We start from the raw sequence: 16,623 nt of genomic DNA on the forward strand, positions 1-16,623 counted from the left end.
TCCCTGTAAAAGGGGTTTGAAACATGGCAACTTGCTAGTGTTTTATGAGTCTCCCTGGGTAGCCTTTCCCCACAGCTTCATTTCTACAGCTGCCTCTATTTAAGCCCACCTACAATACTTGTGGCTGACATGAGATGGGGACAGAGGTTTTTGTTCTGAGTCTGGGGGAAAACTCAGGCATCAAGACTTCACTTCACAAGGTGAGGAATAGAACCAAGAAAAACAGCTGCAGAGGGGCTTGGGCATCCCTCTCGTGCTTGCCAAGAGATCCTCAGACTTTACAGGTTCTGGTGCTGTTTTAGTTCAGCTGTGTTTAATGAATCAGCAGAGTAGCAGTCTGCAGAAATCTCCTAACCTGGGTGTGTCATTCAGCTCTCATTAGCACCTTCAACCCCTCGGTCCTACATGTGTCCCCTCCACTTGGCACAGCAGGAGAGATGCCAGACAGTCAAGCCAGGTGAGTCTGAGGGGCTTTTGGCTGGGCAGTTGGTGTACAAGGGGAAGGATGGAAATCTTTGATGCTGGAGCACTTCACTGTGCTCGGTACTGGCAGAGGCTGTCATTGTGGCTCAATCGGCACCTGTCAGAATCAGGAGGAGCAAAGCCCTGCTTTGGGGTCTGTATCATCTGAGTTAACATCAGGTCTCTTTTATAGCTGCAAAACAAATTTTTGGCTCAAATAGAAGTTGAGGTGTGCTTACTAAGCTGCTCTTTTTATCTAAGTGCACATGTCTGGAAGCAGAATATGAACTAATCACCCAAAGCTCTCTGGGTAGCACAGTCAATTGTCTAATCTTAACACATTTATGAAAAGATTAATCCAACCTGAATCCTCAAAAGGTGTTTGATTCAATGGTAAAAATCAGCCAAAGCTTTAACCTTACTGATGCCTTCATAATTTCTCTCTTCCTTTCTTCTTTTCAGAGACCTCCTGCATCAAGCTGAAGAAATAGTGGAGCTCATGAAAGGGGATCAGGTTTGTTTAAAGCACAGAACTATTCTGAAAGCATGGTGTTGAAGCAGAAAAAGGCAGAAAAGTGGTTTAATACTTAAACAGCCCTCAAAAAACTTTCAAAACAGAAAATGCCATTTCTTGAGGTTAATGGACTTCAGTTTTTCTGTTGTAAATAAGAATCAATTCTATGCTTTTCAAGTGCAGAGTTTTGTTCTGGAAGTATCCCACCATTTTTACTTTTGTCAAAGCAACTGAAGGGCTTGGTAGGGAAGCCAGTATGTTTGCTTTCTGTTGGCTAAAGATGTGAGACTTCTACTAGCTACACTCTGTAACTGTGCCAGTGTTTCTGAGAAGTCAACCCAAAATAATGATTCTCAGTATTTGTCCCTCCAGTTCCTTTGTGGTCTTTTAGGAACATATTTTCAAAAAGGCCAATAAAGACCTAAATATGCTTTGGTGATGCTGGTGAGAGCTTGAATTATTGCTCACGGCTGAGTGCTTTTTAGGTCCCATCCTGGAGCTTTAACCATTCATTTCTCCTTTATTCTTAACCATGATGTTATTTTGTAAAATAGTCGTGAAATAATGGGAAAATGTAATTACCAAGGCAATTCTGCCCTTGCCTCTTTGCTCTACAGGGATTTAGCATGGATGTTTCTGGAACTGTGTGGTTCTAACCAAGGGTCTTCAGGATTTTACAGCATTGCCTAATAAATGCACACAGAGCAGCTGAGCAGGGCTCTAGCTCTCAGATTTTTTATTCCAGTCTTTGTCCCACTAGTGTGACCTCTTCTCAGCAGTTCATGTACAGTAATACTGTTGGCAAGCTGCAACAGTGATGGAAAGAGACAATATCAAGTTCTGTGCTAAGCTGTCTATGCCCGTCTTTTCCAGTAGAGCAGCAATGTCAGGCTCTATCTTGAGCTTTGTGTTCAGCTTTAATTGCAGCACTTGATGCCTAACCATCCATTTGCTGTGTCCTCTAAGGAAAAGCTGGATAGTTAGTCAAATGGAAGGGACCAAGATGGCCAGGACTGGGCCATGGACTGCTGCTTGGTCTTGCTGGTTTTAAACCCAAGCAAATTGTGTGTGAGAGAGGGAAAGAGCAAATAGATCATTTGTCATCCGAGTCCTTTATTTTTTTCTCCCAGATGATGGACTTCCAAAATGACTGGAAACTGATCACAGTGTTTTTTAGTGCTGAAACCTCATGTTCCTCCTATGCTTCCACACAACTGGTAAGTGCTTTGTGGGGTGGTTTAGCAGTTAAGGCAGGTAGTTAAGACACTTCCCATACTGTGTTCTCTGCCGTAGGGAACCAAAGGAGTAGTTAGGTCTGGGACGTTGGGATGCCTCAATCCAATGATGTAAGCTCCTGGAACACAATGTGTTTTGTATTTATAAACATCTGTACTGAATTTGCCATCCCTAGTCTGAGATGTCTTCGTACAACAACTGGTTTTCACCTTCAAGTATAAAGATACTTTTCTTCCCTATCTTTTTTTTTTAATATATGCCAAGTTCTCTGTTTATAGGCAGTTAAATTACAAGACTTGTTCCCATGTTATTTACTTGTTGCTGGCTAAGGCTGAATTTAAAAATAGGATGAAATGGATCTATTCTTAATAACCTTTCAGTACACAGCTCAATGCACAGGGTTTGTGACTTTTAGGAAATGGATAACTGTTTTTTCTACTAGTTTTGATGGCCTTTCTCATCTCATTTATAGAAGAACTGCATATCGGAAAACCTGGAAAAACTTACAGCTGTCTTGGATTTTTTGTATAAGAAGGTAAGATGTATTCATCAACCCTGAATAACTGAATCCTTTGTGTATTTTTCCAGTCTCCCCTACTAGACTAGAGCTTGTATCACTCTTCACATGACTTAGAACACCAGTCTCATTAACATCAACCCACTGGCTCCATTTGTCTTCACTAAGTGTTTTACTCCTGTTTTTAAAAGGCTGACACATGCAAACAGAAAGGATGGATGGGTAACTGCTCTGTTTTGCAACACAAGCTAATGTACCACTCAATCTTTGGATATTTTAAAAATGATTTCTGTGAAAATTGTAGTGCATCTGTCTAGGTCTGAAAGTTATGTTTGACAGGGCTGTTGGTGAAAGTAACTGGTATCTAATTACTGGTGTGGAACACCTAGGCAGTGTACAGGCTGCTAAGTCCCTGGTGATGACTTTTACAGACCAGGGAAAACATCCATTAAAATACTTAAGATAGACCTTTTTCTTATTTTGTGTTAATTAAAAAAAATCTCAGCCTTTCTAAAGGTCTTCTAGCTGGCTGAGCTAAGAATGATCTGCTTACCTAGGATGGTTTCTGGGAAGCATTCTGCACTGTGTCTTGGTCTACTAATGATAGTAGACTAGATGAGGATAGATTTCTATTAAAGCAGGCTATTAACTGTTTAACTGAATTATTTCAATAGCATCTTCCATTAATTTTGTTTTGCTGCATTGAAGGCCTACAGCATATTCTAAACCTGCTACAGTTCGGTTGCATCACACCGCAACCACTCGTTTTTCTCCAACTAACTTCTACAAATGTTGTGTATGGGGGAAATTCCACCCACACATTCTCTTCAGATTCTCTCCACTATTATTTCCAGAATCTGTTTATGTGCACTTATGAAAGTGAAATATCATTATGTAAATGAAAAGCTGCTTTCTGCATGGGGGAGAGCTGTGGTGGGTTGCATGAGTGCTTGTGCTGTTATGCAGGATGTTTCGTCCCCAGCTTTGCATTGCTATGTTGCCACAAAAATGGTAGTCCCAAGTTCATTTGAGTTCACTTTGGTTGGCTGGTGGCCATTTGGTTAAGTAAAATGAATTGCTGTGTCTCAGTCAAGAAAACATGGTCAAAAGTACTTCATAAATGATGATCCCAGATAGCAGGCACAGGATCAGGGTTCAGGACAGAATTGGCAAAGACTTGATTTTATGTGGGCAGAATCCCAAGCCAGAGGTAATACACGTGAAGTTGCAGACGTAATTTACTATAATTGCTGCTTGCTGATCTTTAATTGCAAATCTAGCATGAATAATTTTTACTTTATTACTGCAGGTTCCCAAGGCCTTCGTAAACCTAGTGGATTCCACTGAGCTCACAACTGCCTCTCTTGTGTGCCAAGATTACAGTAATGCCAGGTAATAGGTTTCTTTAACTTTTTGTCACCGTCTCCTGCTGGTAGTCAACAAATATTTATGTTCAACAAATACTGACTTTATGACTGAGATACAATCTGCTGAACTGTTTTTCTGCCCTTAGTACAAAAGTATGTAAAAGATTTTAAGTCTTCACTTTGTTTCTGATATGCTCTCTTTGAAAGATATATTTTTGTTAGGAAGCTAGTGCTTTTAATCCTATCAAATTGGAAAGCATACTTAAATATTGGGTCAGAGTTAAGGAAAAAGAGAAAGCCTCGATGCTGTACAAGCACTGTTTACCAAGAGCCAAAGCATTGGTTTGTGATCAATAATTTTAGCCACAAATCCAAAACACAGCACCAAATGGGCTGTTTTGAAGAAAGTTAACTCCATCCCAGCCAGACCCAGCACTTAGATTATGGTCACAAAACTGCATCATCCAGCTACCCCCAGTTTTTTATTCAGTGATGCTTTTGTTCTGCAACTCCCAAGTCAGAAGCTCTGTAGGTGCTTCAAAAATATAAATTTCTACATATCACTGTTCACAAAATGAGCAACTGATTTTAAAGGACATTATTAGGCTATTGGAAAGATTCTACTTGGGCTTAGGGAATGCTAGCTAGGGTAGAGAACATCCAAGTTGTCAGTTCCTTCTGGTAACTGCATCTATTTCTCTGTCTTGCTCAGTACTTTGTAACAAAAGCACGAGTAGTTTGTGTCCCGATTTAGTATGGAGTAGGAGTGTGCACATGAGCAGCTATGATAGAGTAGTTTACAGCTGGTGAGATTACACTTTGTCTTACTCCACAGTCATTTTTTTCCTTGTGCTTGTGGCATAGGACACCATATGTACTAATATAGTCATCCTAAAGTGTTTCACAAGGTTTGCAAGTATACAACCTTGGAGATGTTCTGATGGAACGGGGGAAGAGGTCTGGCTGCTATGTAACCACGTACTTAACAAATACAAAGAGAGGAGAGGCTTTCCTTGTCAAAGTGGCTGCATGAGGCACTCTAGCTTATTTCTCCTGCACAAACATGAAGGGGTAAAATGTGAGAAATGTGGAAAAGATGTGTTTAGGAATATGGGCCTTGCCACGTATTGAAGGCCTTAAAAATAAAATGAAATGGATCTAGTTTTTTTTCCTCTGAGGAATTATTATATTTCCTTTTGTACTTAAGGCAATTTGCTTTCTTATTGTCAGCATGCACTCGTAGCTGTGTTTATCTGGTTGATAAACACAGTTCCCGCTAGTTTGTTAGACAGCCTCCGTCCCAGATCCTGTCCCAGATAAGGACCTCCAGCATTTGGTTACTAAGTTGTATCATTGTGAACTGTGCTTTGAGAGAAAAATATAAATCCATACCAAAATGAGAAATTTCAAGAATCAAAGAGGATACTAGTGGTTGACACCTTCAGTCCTGTGCCTTAACTTTAGGCACTGAAGTTTGGGACATAATGGGGTTTAAAGTTCCCTCCTTTACTAATTTCTTACTAACTAGAAGTGTCTGCACTGAAAGTAATACATGAGCCCCATTTTTAGGCATGTAGCTCTCTTCATGTATTTTATGAGGTTCCTCTTTTAGGCTTGGGTAAGATTCTGGTCCTGAATTCATATTTCTTTCACTCACCAGCAGTGATAATAGCACTTTATCAGAAAATTCTCATTTTATAGGTTTAGCTAGAGCTCTGTGAAAAGGATCCTGACAGTTACTTATTGCTTATATCTGCAAACCTCCCAGAAACTTTCTCAGATTCCAGTCCATCCAGGAAATTTCAATGGAGTAGATTTTGCTGCAACCTGACTAATCTTATGTGTATCTTATATTGTTCCACCTACTCCTTTAGGAGCTCAGAATTCTCCAGTTAGCTTCAAAAATATGCAGTATACCCATCTCACCTTGCAGGTCAGAAATCTGACAGTGCCAATCATCCTTTAGAATGTATAACCTTCTGCAGCTTCCATCCACATTTCTAAATGCAGGCCTTCAAGTCAAATACTAAAGAAAAAGTTCCTGTGGAAGTATTAGAGTTTGTTCAATTTTCCTGTGTGACTACAGGGAGGAAAATGTTTGAAAACCAGTGCAGCTGTTATTTTAAGCTTGAGCATGTTGCTAGCTTGTGAGATCCTGTGCTAATCTAAGTCTGGCATACTTGTCAACTGACTAGGCTTTCAAATCAAAAAGAGATACAAAGGTCTGGATATGGGAATATATATTATTCTATGTTTATATCAAAAATGAGCATGTTCCATGTAGCCTTTTCTACAAATAAAACAATTTACTCTTTAGTATGTGCCTGTCAGTGACTTAAAAGAATTAATGATATCCACCTTATTTATCAGAAATTCATAATGTCTTTCATGTTTTTAATTCTTCTGTGCAGGAATCAGTGCAATTATGTTGAACACTCCACTTTACATGATAACATACTGAGGTGGTCCTATCAGGTATGGCATTTTCTGTCTTGTTTGGCTCTCATATTGCTAGACATGTCTGTTCATTTGCCAGATTGGCCTGAAGCAAGGAGGTGAGGGAGGAATAGCAGTGAGGAAGTTGAGTAACAGCCTTTCTATCACATATCCATGGCAATCCCAATCCCATTTACCTCAGGAGTATTGGCAATAAGTTCTATCTATACCTGAGCAATCTTAGTATCTCTTTAAGTTTTAAATGTCTACATAACTTTTGGAAACCTAGGATTTTTCAAATCCCATCAGAGAAATGATCCATCTTGTCCAGTAAAATGCCACATAATTTAGAAGTGGGAGATTTTCTGTTATAACAAAGACAGTTGTGCTAGAGTTTCTTTTAAACATGCCAAGGTGGCAATAAACATGACATTTCATTGCCTTGCTAAGCTTGCTGCCCTTTCAAAGGAAATGATGGTAAACCATTTTTCTTATAGCTACAAGGATTTTCCAGTTGTTGTATAACAAGATTTCATTAAATTACTGTGTTTGTTCTGGATTACACAATTTTATTTCTGTGGTTTATTTGGGATGTGGATAATTTAAATGTACTTTAAGCCCTGATGAATCACACATACATTACACTCTCTACCCAATTATACTTATCTCATTAAATGGTTGTCTATTTAGGATGCTTTGGAAAAACTATTGGAGTCTGAGAGGTTTGATCAAAAGGATGACTTCACCGTTGTTCTTCAGCCTTCTGTCCAAGGAAGAAATCTGCTGCTTGGACTGGTGAGTAAACTCAAGCTGCTCCATTCTTTCTGATTTGTGTCTGCTGAGACTGAGTGCAATATTCAGCAGGCTTTCTTGTCCTAGGCTGTGTAATTCTGGAAGAGAAGGGTAGTCAGGCACAGGAAGGATGTACCTCAGGATCAGACACAGAAGTCCTGAGAGTGGAACTTGATTTAAACAGCACCAGTCAGAGATCCTGTGTTTTAGAATGCTATGCTCCAGGATAAATCAAGCTTTGGCACTCTGCACCTCAAGTCACAAGTGTCTGGAAGCTGTCAGTGCTGCTGATTTTTCCATATCTTTGTAGTCACCACCATATTCATCCCTGTTTATGCTCAGGGGTTTGACAACAAAGGCAAAAAAAGTGGGTAATGTGAAGTATTTAGAAAGGTTAGTGGGACAAAAGTTAAAGGTGTTTGTAAACCATTTTGGAAAGTACAATTATTTCCTTGCAATGAGTCTGGGCACTCAGACTTTTTTTCTGGTGTAGGCAGTAGGGAATGAAGATGGGATTGCCTAGGATGCCAGGCATGGTTTTGTTATAAATGGTCCTTAAAGAGAAGTTGAAAGCTCAAGGTTGTCTAAGATGTGGCAGTGAAAAGGGAGAATATTGCTTTCTGAAGAATGGCTCACTTGGAGTGAGGTATCAAAATCCATCACATTCGGTGTTTTTTTGTAAAATAGGTTGATAAAGACTCATGGTCTGGGTTTTTGAGCATCACAATAATAGCTCCATGAATCTGAGGTAATTCCATTGCTCCCCTCAGATCAGTATCAGAACAAAGTGAATTGGGAGAAGAAATTCTTCTTCCAGGAAAACAAAGGATTTACTGTCTTGCAAAATCTTCTTTTTGCTGCTGGGGTCATCATTTGCCAGGCTTTTTTGGTAGATAGCTGGTTCATATGCAAATAGCAGACTTCTAACTTTCATGGCATTACTTTTTCTGTCAGTAATTTACTCTATTATTTCTTTAAATGCCATCATCTCTCATAGGTGGATTCTTTATTTCTTCTGATTTGTGATATGCCTGCAGGACACCATGTGTAACCTTCCAAACTCTTCCAGCAGTTACATTTCATTTAAAATTCAGCATGCCCACTTAAGACAAGTACTGCACGTTTCTAATTTTCAAAGGCATGTATAAACTAGAGGTGTTGTTTATTCCAAATGATTCATGTGTTCACATCTATGTCTTCCTGCTCTGCTGTGTGTCACTATTGTGATCGTGCCATGTGGCTGCTCTGCTCTTCTTGTCCTGTTGATGTGCAATAATCATTTACAAAACCAGCATCTTTCTGTCTTGACACACCAGTAGTAACTGGGATCAGTGGCAAGTGGCTTAATGAGAATACCAAAGATTGATTTTCTTGTGGATATAGATATTGTTTTATGGGTTAAGATCTTCTGTCATTGAATAACTAATCTTTCCATACTCTAAATTGTTTTATGATGCTCAAGGTACTTTCCCTTTCAGGGCAAGGATGATTTGATTGCCACATCAAAGACACAAGCGGAGATTCTGGAAGATTGCATTTTCATGGCGGTGGGCCTCTGGAACAACATGGTAAGCAGTACCACAGAGACTGTTTCTTGCTGAACTTGGTCTGGATGACTAGTAGCAACCCTCCACAAGCCAGGATTTGGGTAGCAAAGAGGCAGGGGAAGGAAGAATACAAAAATTATCCCATGACTGCTATCCTCAGCTGTGCAGGGAGGCTGCTCTTGAATCATGCTAAATGCCCTACACTTCCAAGACAAATCTCACTTTGCTGCTACTTTCTACTAAGAACTTTTTAGAAAGGTTTTCAAAGTAGCCCTTTGGGTAGCCTCATGGACTAAATGAGCTGTGACAGATCCTGGTTTTGCTAATCTTACTTCTTGACAGCACAGCACAGGATGACTGAGGCTTGTCCTAACCTGAGATTACAGCAATTTTACTCCTGCCTACTCTGTCCTCTGTCCTGCATCCCCCACCATTCTGTACTGATGAGTCTTTTACCACTGTCTCCTCCTTAACCATCATCTTTGTGCTGCTGTTGCTCATAGTGAAAAGGTGATAGACAACCTTGAGGAGCTCTTGTTATGTCCTTTAGAGTTGGATGTTCTATCCAGCTGTTTTCTTTTATGCTACTTCAAGCAGTAATAATGCTGTTGTAGCCCATATCATTTAAAGAAGCTGAATTTGCAGGAAGAGGCTTCTATTAGAGGCTTCTATCATCACCAGACGATGTATCTACAAGAATAGTGCAGTCACTTTAATGAAATACCTTATCTTTTAAAGTTAGTAGAAGCTAAGGAGTTAAAAATTGATAACCTATTGCAGTGGTGACCTTGGAACAGCTATGCTCCGTCTATCTCCTTTGCTGTTATCTGTGATATTCCTTGTGATGACGTCACATTCCTACCTCAGTTCTTCCATCATAAAATAGGTGCCCTCTGTTTCATTTTTCCGTCTCTAATCCTTTTCTGCACAGACTTTATTTGTCCTCCTTTGCTCTGTCCTTTAGCAACCCATTCTGTGGCATGTTACTCTATTCTTGTCACTCTGATTGCCCAGGAGCATTTTGTGAGAATAGCAGAGATGAAAAACCATAAGCAAAACAAAGCTGTGCTTTTAAGGCTGGCTGCATCAGGGCCTGTTACCCAGACTTGGGCAGTGAATATGCTGTGGAGCCACCAGAACCAAAACATTGTCAAAAGGGAAACAAATACCTGCTTTGCTTTATTTCAGTGTTTTTTCTCAGTGTGAGGTGATTCCTCTAGTGAGGGGACAGCCTAGGTGAGCTGGAGGAGGAGCAAAATGTAGCAAACCCACATTTTGCCACAGGTTTGAAGGAAGACTATGTGGTAACAATTCCCTCAACTAATTTTGCCATCTCTTTTCCTGACTTCTCTTTGATTAAGTGGACTTTTCAGAGTACAGTTGCAATCAGCAGAAAGGAGCCTTTCAGGGTTGCTTCTTCGTCTGCCTGTGATTGCCTTGTCTGCCTGTATTCTGCTGTGATGTAAAAGAAGATATGAAAGATGTGTTCAGCATAAAAAGCACTAGCAGGTGTCCTTGCCTCATAAAGGCCTCTCCAGTTCTGCTGGGAAGTCTAGCCAACAGTTTAGGCTGACTTCTTTAAAAATTTTTAAAACCCCATAACACAGTCCTGGGAGCTGACAGAAAATCAAGAATCTTGACTTGTGGACCTGGAAACATAGCAGAATGAAACTGCATTCAGAGATTTACCTTCTCCTGCTCTCTGCCAGGCTGTCAGGACCTTGTTTTGAGGTTTGGTACCGGCCTCTTTCCTGGAATAATTACCTGCTTATTGGCCAAAGGGCAAAACCTTGAAAATCTAGTGGCAATTGGCCTTAGGGCTGCACTTCAGCCTGACTGAGGAGAAGCTGAGCCATCATGTCCTAAGGGCTTGGTCCTAGGCAGGGCTGGATATTTGACCAAAACTGTTCTAACTCTCTAGGACCAATGCAATTCATATGCTGAGCACACAGAGAACAGTCAGATAAATGACATTGGAAAACCTGAGAGAGGTTGGCTGTGTAGTTGGACAGCTTTGATGTTTACCACATAGAGACTGATTGTAGGCATTGCCAAAATTATTCAATTTTACCTTTGGACATATATCTGAGGGCAAAGCTCCATTCATGTATGTAAAGAACTTCATAAGAGTAAGAGCTTCTTGTCTTTTGGCATTTTTTTGTGTTATGGAAACAAAACCCAAGCCTATCCTGCAGCCAAAAGAGAAACTAAAACCAGGCAAGAACCCAAAAGTGAACAGCATGGCAGGAGGCTGCCCATGCCTCTCTGTTCCGTGCTCAGGAGTTTGTGCTGCCTCAGAACCTGCTGAGTACCAGAGCAGACCCACACACTGAGTGCCTGCACGACAGATGTGCCAGGATTTGGGGGAGGGTTGGTGGCCACCATTCAGCCCTGGTGCCCTATTCCCTGAGCAGGAGAGTGCAGCTGAGCTGCATGGGAGCTGTCAGGCTGCTGGGAGAGCAGTGTGTCTGAGCCAGCTGGAACTTACTGCCTTCTGGAGAAATTTGCTCTTGTCACCCAACTCCCAACACATGCAAGTGTCTAATACTTGTTTGAACTTAATTTCTAGTCAAGAAATACTGTATTGTATGTATCCCATGTTCTGTGGGATGATTCTGTGTTAGAAGTGTATTTTCTTTCAAGAATGGGACCAAATAGCTACTTTGTTTGTTCCTAGGAGGATGGGAAAGTATCCCAATGTATCTTTTCTCTGAGCTTCATTTTTTTTATTTTTGCACCTAAATTATTTTGCGTTTCAGGGAAATACTGTTTCTTCAAATGTTTCTCTCAAAGAGTATAAGCTCTGTAAGCCTCTCCTCTATTTCTCTGAATTTTCCCATTATTTTTATTGATGGAAGACTCAAAATAGAATATAGCATTCCTGCACAGAGTGTGTTGGTCACATCAAGCCTGCTGCTGTTGTATTTTCCAGTCCCTTGCATCCTGTTTCTTGTGCAGGCTGCTGGTCCTGGCAGCTGCTGGTGCCAAGCTGAGCAGACACGCACTGAGGGATCTAAGCCCTCAGCCAATTCCTCTGTGTGTGATTGCAATTTAATTAGCACTCAGCAAGCTGCCTGAACAGGTGAAGTGATTATTTTTGGTATTTGTCCCTTTGTACTGTCACTGCTTTCTGAATAATTCCATAATTTTTTGTTACAATAATCCCTTCTCCATCTTGTTTCAAGAAGGCCAACAAGCATAAATGTTATTAAGTCTCTGTATGGAGTAGGAAAGCACCTTTTGGTGTTGCCTAACCTGTGTGAGAGTGTAGATAATGAAACAGTTCTGAAAGGTAGGATAAACAATCAGCACTTACGGAGTCAGCATTCCCAAAAGCCAGAATGTTTGGATGGAGGTTTTAGTCATGATGGGAAGACAGTCTGCTCATGTGAGAGGACTTGCTTTCAGTTCCTTGCTTTTGTAGGTATACATGTGGTATATTATGCATAGATAAATATTTATCATAAGCAAAAGAAAATTTTAAATGTATATATTTAGATATATGTATATTATCCTGATGGAAAACCTCAGACACTAGAGCCTTTGCATTGCTGCTGCTCTCCCTTCCTTCCCACACACAGCATGTGTATAATTTCTCCGTTCTCTCCCTTTCCAGATGCAGCCAGTTGGACAGAAGCAGCCTTATGGTGCCACAAAAATTGTCCAGTGTCCATCTCGGGTAAAAGGGCTTCCTTGTTATTTGTGATTTTATTTATTCTTTGCAGAATTTCCAAATTTTCAAATACTGTTGTTGTTTTCTGAAGTTTTTGGGAATGTATGCTTGCCCAAGTTACTGTGCTGGTAAAAATTGACTGTTCCTAAAGTTCATTGACATGGAGTCTTTATTTTCTATAGATGAAACTCTGAAAAAAAAAGAAGTTTTGACAAAATTTAGTTAAATCATTTTGGTCAGAATTTTTTTTCCAAAAATATATCTAGCTAATCTGAATTTATTAATTGCAGGTATGATGTGCATTATCAATATTCAAATTTGTGTCACCAATAAAATTGAATCCATATATTTTATATAATCTAGCTTTTCTGTGATTTGCCTCTGCTGCCACGTTTTACTTATTTAGTCCCTGGAGCTGTCAGTAGTCAGGATTGGAACATCTCATGTTCAAAGAACAGGTTCTTTTTCTTAAATGCTTTTGCATTTAAGCTCTGACTTCAATAATTTGATAGTGATAAAATATTACTGGCATCCAAAAGCTTCTGAGCAACAATTAAAATATCAAAGACTTAGAATTTTATGTTTTGTTTGATGTTAGGTTTAAGGTAGGAGGTGGTGCTGTGCCTAGAGCATACATAGGACATGGCTTCAGACCAGGGCTTAACTTTCAAGTCTAACCTGGTTTACTTCACTAATGCAATGTTCATTCAGAAATTAATACTGTAAAGATTTTTTTCTCTCAGAAATTGTAGCCAGAAGACTTTAATGTCAGCTGATGTGTTTCCACTAGCATTGGTAAACATACTCTCTTCACTCTGCAGGAAAATCCATACTTGTTTACATATAGGAATAGTAACTACCCATCTTCCCTGAGGACATCAAACCACAGAGAAACACCTCAGGTATAGTAGGACTGTTTGCATCAATGGACTGGGTGTGTTCCAGGGAGGGGGGCAGGTGGGTAACAGTGTGTTATAGCCTAAATAAACAATGCTACCTGGGAAAACTAAATGCAAAATTCCAGCTCTTTACTTCTGTGCTTGACTAAATGGTCAGATGTTTAATAGCAAATTCTCTCCTTGGTGCGTTCTGTAGAGTGTGGGTAAGGAAGGTGTGTTCAGCTAGCCTAAAGTGAGTCTTGCCTTCAATGGTAAGAGCCTCTGTTGAACATCTGGATAAAAATGTTATTTCCCCTGTGATAAGAAAATAGTGAAAGTGGGGCTGTTTAGTCCTACTATGGGAGAAACTAAATCAGATCCAACTACTGTGTGGGTCTGATTTAGTCTTGTTAATTGCCATAATAAAACTGAAGAATATGGTTGTTTTTTGTTTGGGGTTTTTTTTGTGAAATAGTTTCAGATTAGATATGTGGAGAAAAAGACCCATGATTGTGTTTTTTAAGTCAGAGTATTCTGATTTTGAGCAGAACTTGGTGTTCCCAAGCAGGAACAGAGTGAGTTGATAATGTTCATTTTCATGCCTCAGAACACAATGCCTAGACCATCTAGACAAAATGGCCTGGTTGTAACTGGAGTTGTAAGATGCATTTCTGTTCACATTTTAATATAGTGCCATCTGTTTTGTTGGTTACTTGGGGTGTACAGACCTTGCCATGAGGCAATGGTATCTACCACTCTGATTTTTGGAAATAGCTATAGTGTAGGAGGTGTTAAGGACGTAAGGAGCAATACCATGTTATGTTTGTGGTAGTTTTGTTGGGTTTTTAAATTAAAAATTAAAAACCTGATCCAGAGAAATGAGACAAGTCATACAAGTATCATTTCCTTAGGCAACTTAGCTTACTTAAGGAGTACTGCAGAGAGATTTGGAGCCAAAGCATACCTTTAAGTCTTGTGTGATGGTTTGCTCTGGTATATTGATGGTCAGCCCTTCACTAACAGTAGACTTTGGGGGTATTTTTGTCAGTAGGCTGCAACCCAAAAGAACCAGGAGGGCAAACTCCTGGCTGCACACACAGGATTGCATACACAGAAGGCAGGCTCATGGCCTGCTGACAGAGGTATGGTTTTGTGCTAGGATATTTCAGGGATGTTCAAACATTTTCTTGCAAAAGAAGTTCAGGGTATGGGCATACCAACTGTTGCATAGCTGAGAGCAACATGGCTCAGAGTCTAAAACTACTGGCCCCACTGGTAGGCAAGACTGAGGGCAGGCTGAGCTGGGTAGTTGTATATATACGTGGGGATTCCATTAATCTAATGCTCTGAGACATAAATAGTTTACCATGACCAGAGTAGAGTGAGACTGATGTGAAATCTTGCCCTGTCTTTGCAGGAGAGGAGTTATGGAACAAATATGCCCTGTCCTGACCGGGATCCCTCTGATACAGTTCCAGTTTCAGGTATAGTACTATGCCTTTTTGTCACAGAGCTACTTCATTTGATGACAGAAGGAGAACAGAATTGGCTTTACTCAGGAGAGGTACTCTTTCCTTTGCAGAAGTGCACTTTGTTGACTGTGGTTTTTAAGAGTCTTTTTGGAACGATGTGAGGGGTTGTATAGCGAGATGCAAGTTCACTACCTCAAGGGTGATGAAAGTTTATGCAGCTGCATCTTCCATGTACAAAAAAAGAAGTGACAGTGGAAAAGATAGGAGGCAGTCAGGTCCTTCATTTCCAGGGGAAAAAAACTGTAGGGGGCTCTTGTTAATGCAGTCTGAGGTGCAAAAACCCATATAGAGTTCCTTGAGTAGGTTTTGTCATTCCTCAGAATCTGTGATGGTTCTAAATATCCACTCTGTGCTGGCACCAGAGCTTGCCTGCTTTTCAGTAATTTTCACCAGTTAAAATAAATTTGAGGAAGAGCAAATGCAAGACTGGAATCTTGCTGCCTCCTTTGTCACTGTAGCTACTGCCCAGCTATGGTACCAATAATAATTTGTGATTTGATGCCTATCAGTCTCTGTCCTTCTCAACTGACACTGTCATGAATATTCAAAATACTGTCTTTGCAATGATTTATTATGCTTATTCTGAGGAAAACTTTTAATAACCGCCACAATTTGTAGTTTTCTTTTGTTCTTTCCCTTATACTACTTTTGTTTGGTTTTTTTTAGTTCATAATTTGAAACCCGCAGATATTCGGGTGATTGCTGCCCTGGGAGATTCACTCACAGTAAGTAAAGATCACTAGATAGCCATTGATAAAGCTAGCAATGAAACACTTGCAATGAAATTTCTGATTTTTTAACCTGGGAAATGGTATACATACCATGCCTTATTGAGCCAAACATGTTTTTCGCATTTTTTTTCCATACTCCACCTTGGCTGATTAATAATCAGATCATGAGTCTAATCTGAGTACAAAGTTCCCATTTGAAGTCCACAAGAGTGTCACGCAAGGAAGATTAGATTGTGTAGCAGCAAAACTATTCTGCTGGAGTGGACTTGCAGCAATTGCTTTTCTTTACAATTTCTTTTGACTTTTGGCAGCTCCCGAGGTGTTGGCCCTGAAAGCTATTAGTAGCAGCTTGAAGAAGAAAAAGTTCTGCATCTGATTGTGTATATCTGTGTATATAATATGAACAATACATATATGATAATACCAAAGCCTATAAAGCCATAGTAATTCATACTAACTAAATATATGATTAAAATTGCAATAGAACATCAGGTGTGTCGAGTGGAACTTGCCTTGAGATTCTTTTATTTTAACACTATTCCTTGTACTATGTAAGCTCATTACCCGTAGACTGGTTGTGATTCTCCAATCAGTGGTGACTGCTTTACTGCTCATATAATATTTCATGTTTCCTACATGTTCTGTGCTCATTATCACATTAAATCCTTGTAGTCTTTTTCCTTGAAGAAACTTGGAAAGACATAAAATCACTGTACAACTTTTTAATGTGAGGAACATTATAATAAATTATTAATTCAGAACAACTGCTGTCATAATTATTCCTTATGTAAATTTAGAATTATATTAGTATTTTGAACATTATCAAGTAATTTTCCCCCACTTGATCTAATAATGAAGTTGATAGAAGAGGGTAATTCACTGGAGTGGAGTTAAAATACCTTCAGCCTTTGAACTTCTTGAGAACAGGAATCTGTTCT

General features: G+C 39.8%; 1 protein-coding gene across 1 annotated transcript in view; it reads left to right on the forward strand.

Annotated features, from left to right (window-relative positions):
* Positions 1-16,623, forward strand: part of PLB1 (phospholipase B1) — a gene marked incomplete at both ends in the record, with an annotated part of 76,680 nt that overhangs the window by 8,484 nt on the left and 51,573 nt on the right. Inside the window, 12 exons of the mRNA XM_084202158.1 lie at positions 373-457; positions 925-976; positions 2,107-2,193; positions 2,685-2,747; positions 4,039-4,121; positions 6,508-6,571; positions 7,223-7,327; positions 8,803-8,892; positions 12,488-12,550; positions 13,366-13,446; positions 14,840-14,906; positions 15,621-15,679. Of these exons, the coding sequence (XP_084058284.1) occupies positions 373-457; positions 925-976; positions 2,107-2,193; positions 2,685-2,747; positions 4,039-4,121; positions 6,508-6,571; positions 7,223-7,327; positions 8,803-8,892; positions 12,488-12,550; positions 13,366-13,446; positions 14,840-14,906; positions 15,621-15,679 (899 nt within the window). The remainder of the gene's footprint in view (positions 1-372; positions 458-924; positions 977-2,106; positions 2,194-2,684; positions 2,748-4,038; positions 4,122-6,507; positions 6,572-7,222; positions 7,328-8,802; positions 8,893-12,487; positions 12,551-13,365; positions 13,447-14,839; positions 14,907-15,620; positions 15,680-16,623) is intronic.

The sequence above is a fragment of the Fringilla coelebs genome, assembly GCF_963513975.1.
Source record: "Fringilla coelebs genome assembly, chromosome: 3".
NCBI lineage: Eukaryota > Metazoa > Chordata > Aves > Passeriformes > Fringillidae > Fringilla > Fringilla coelebs.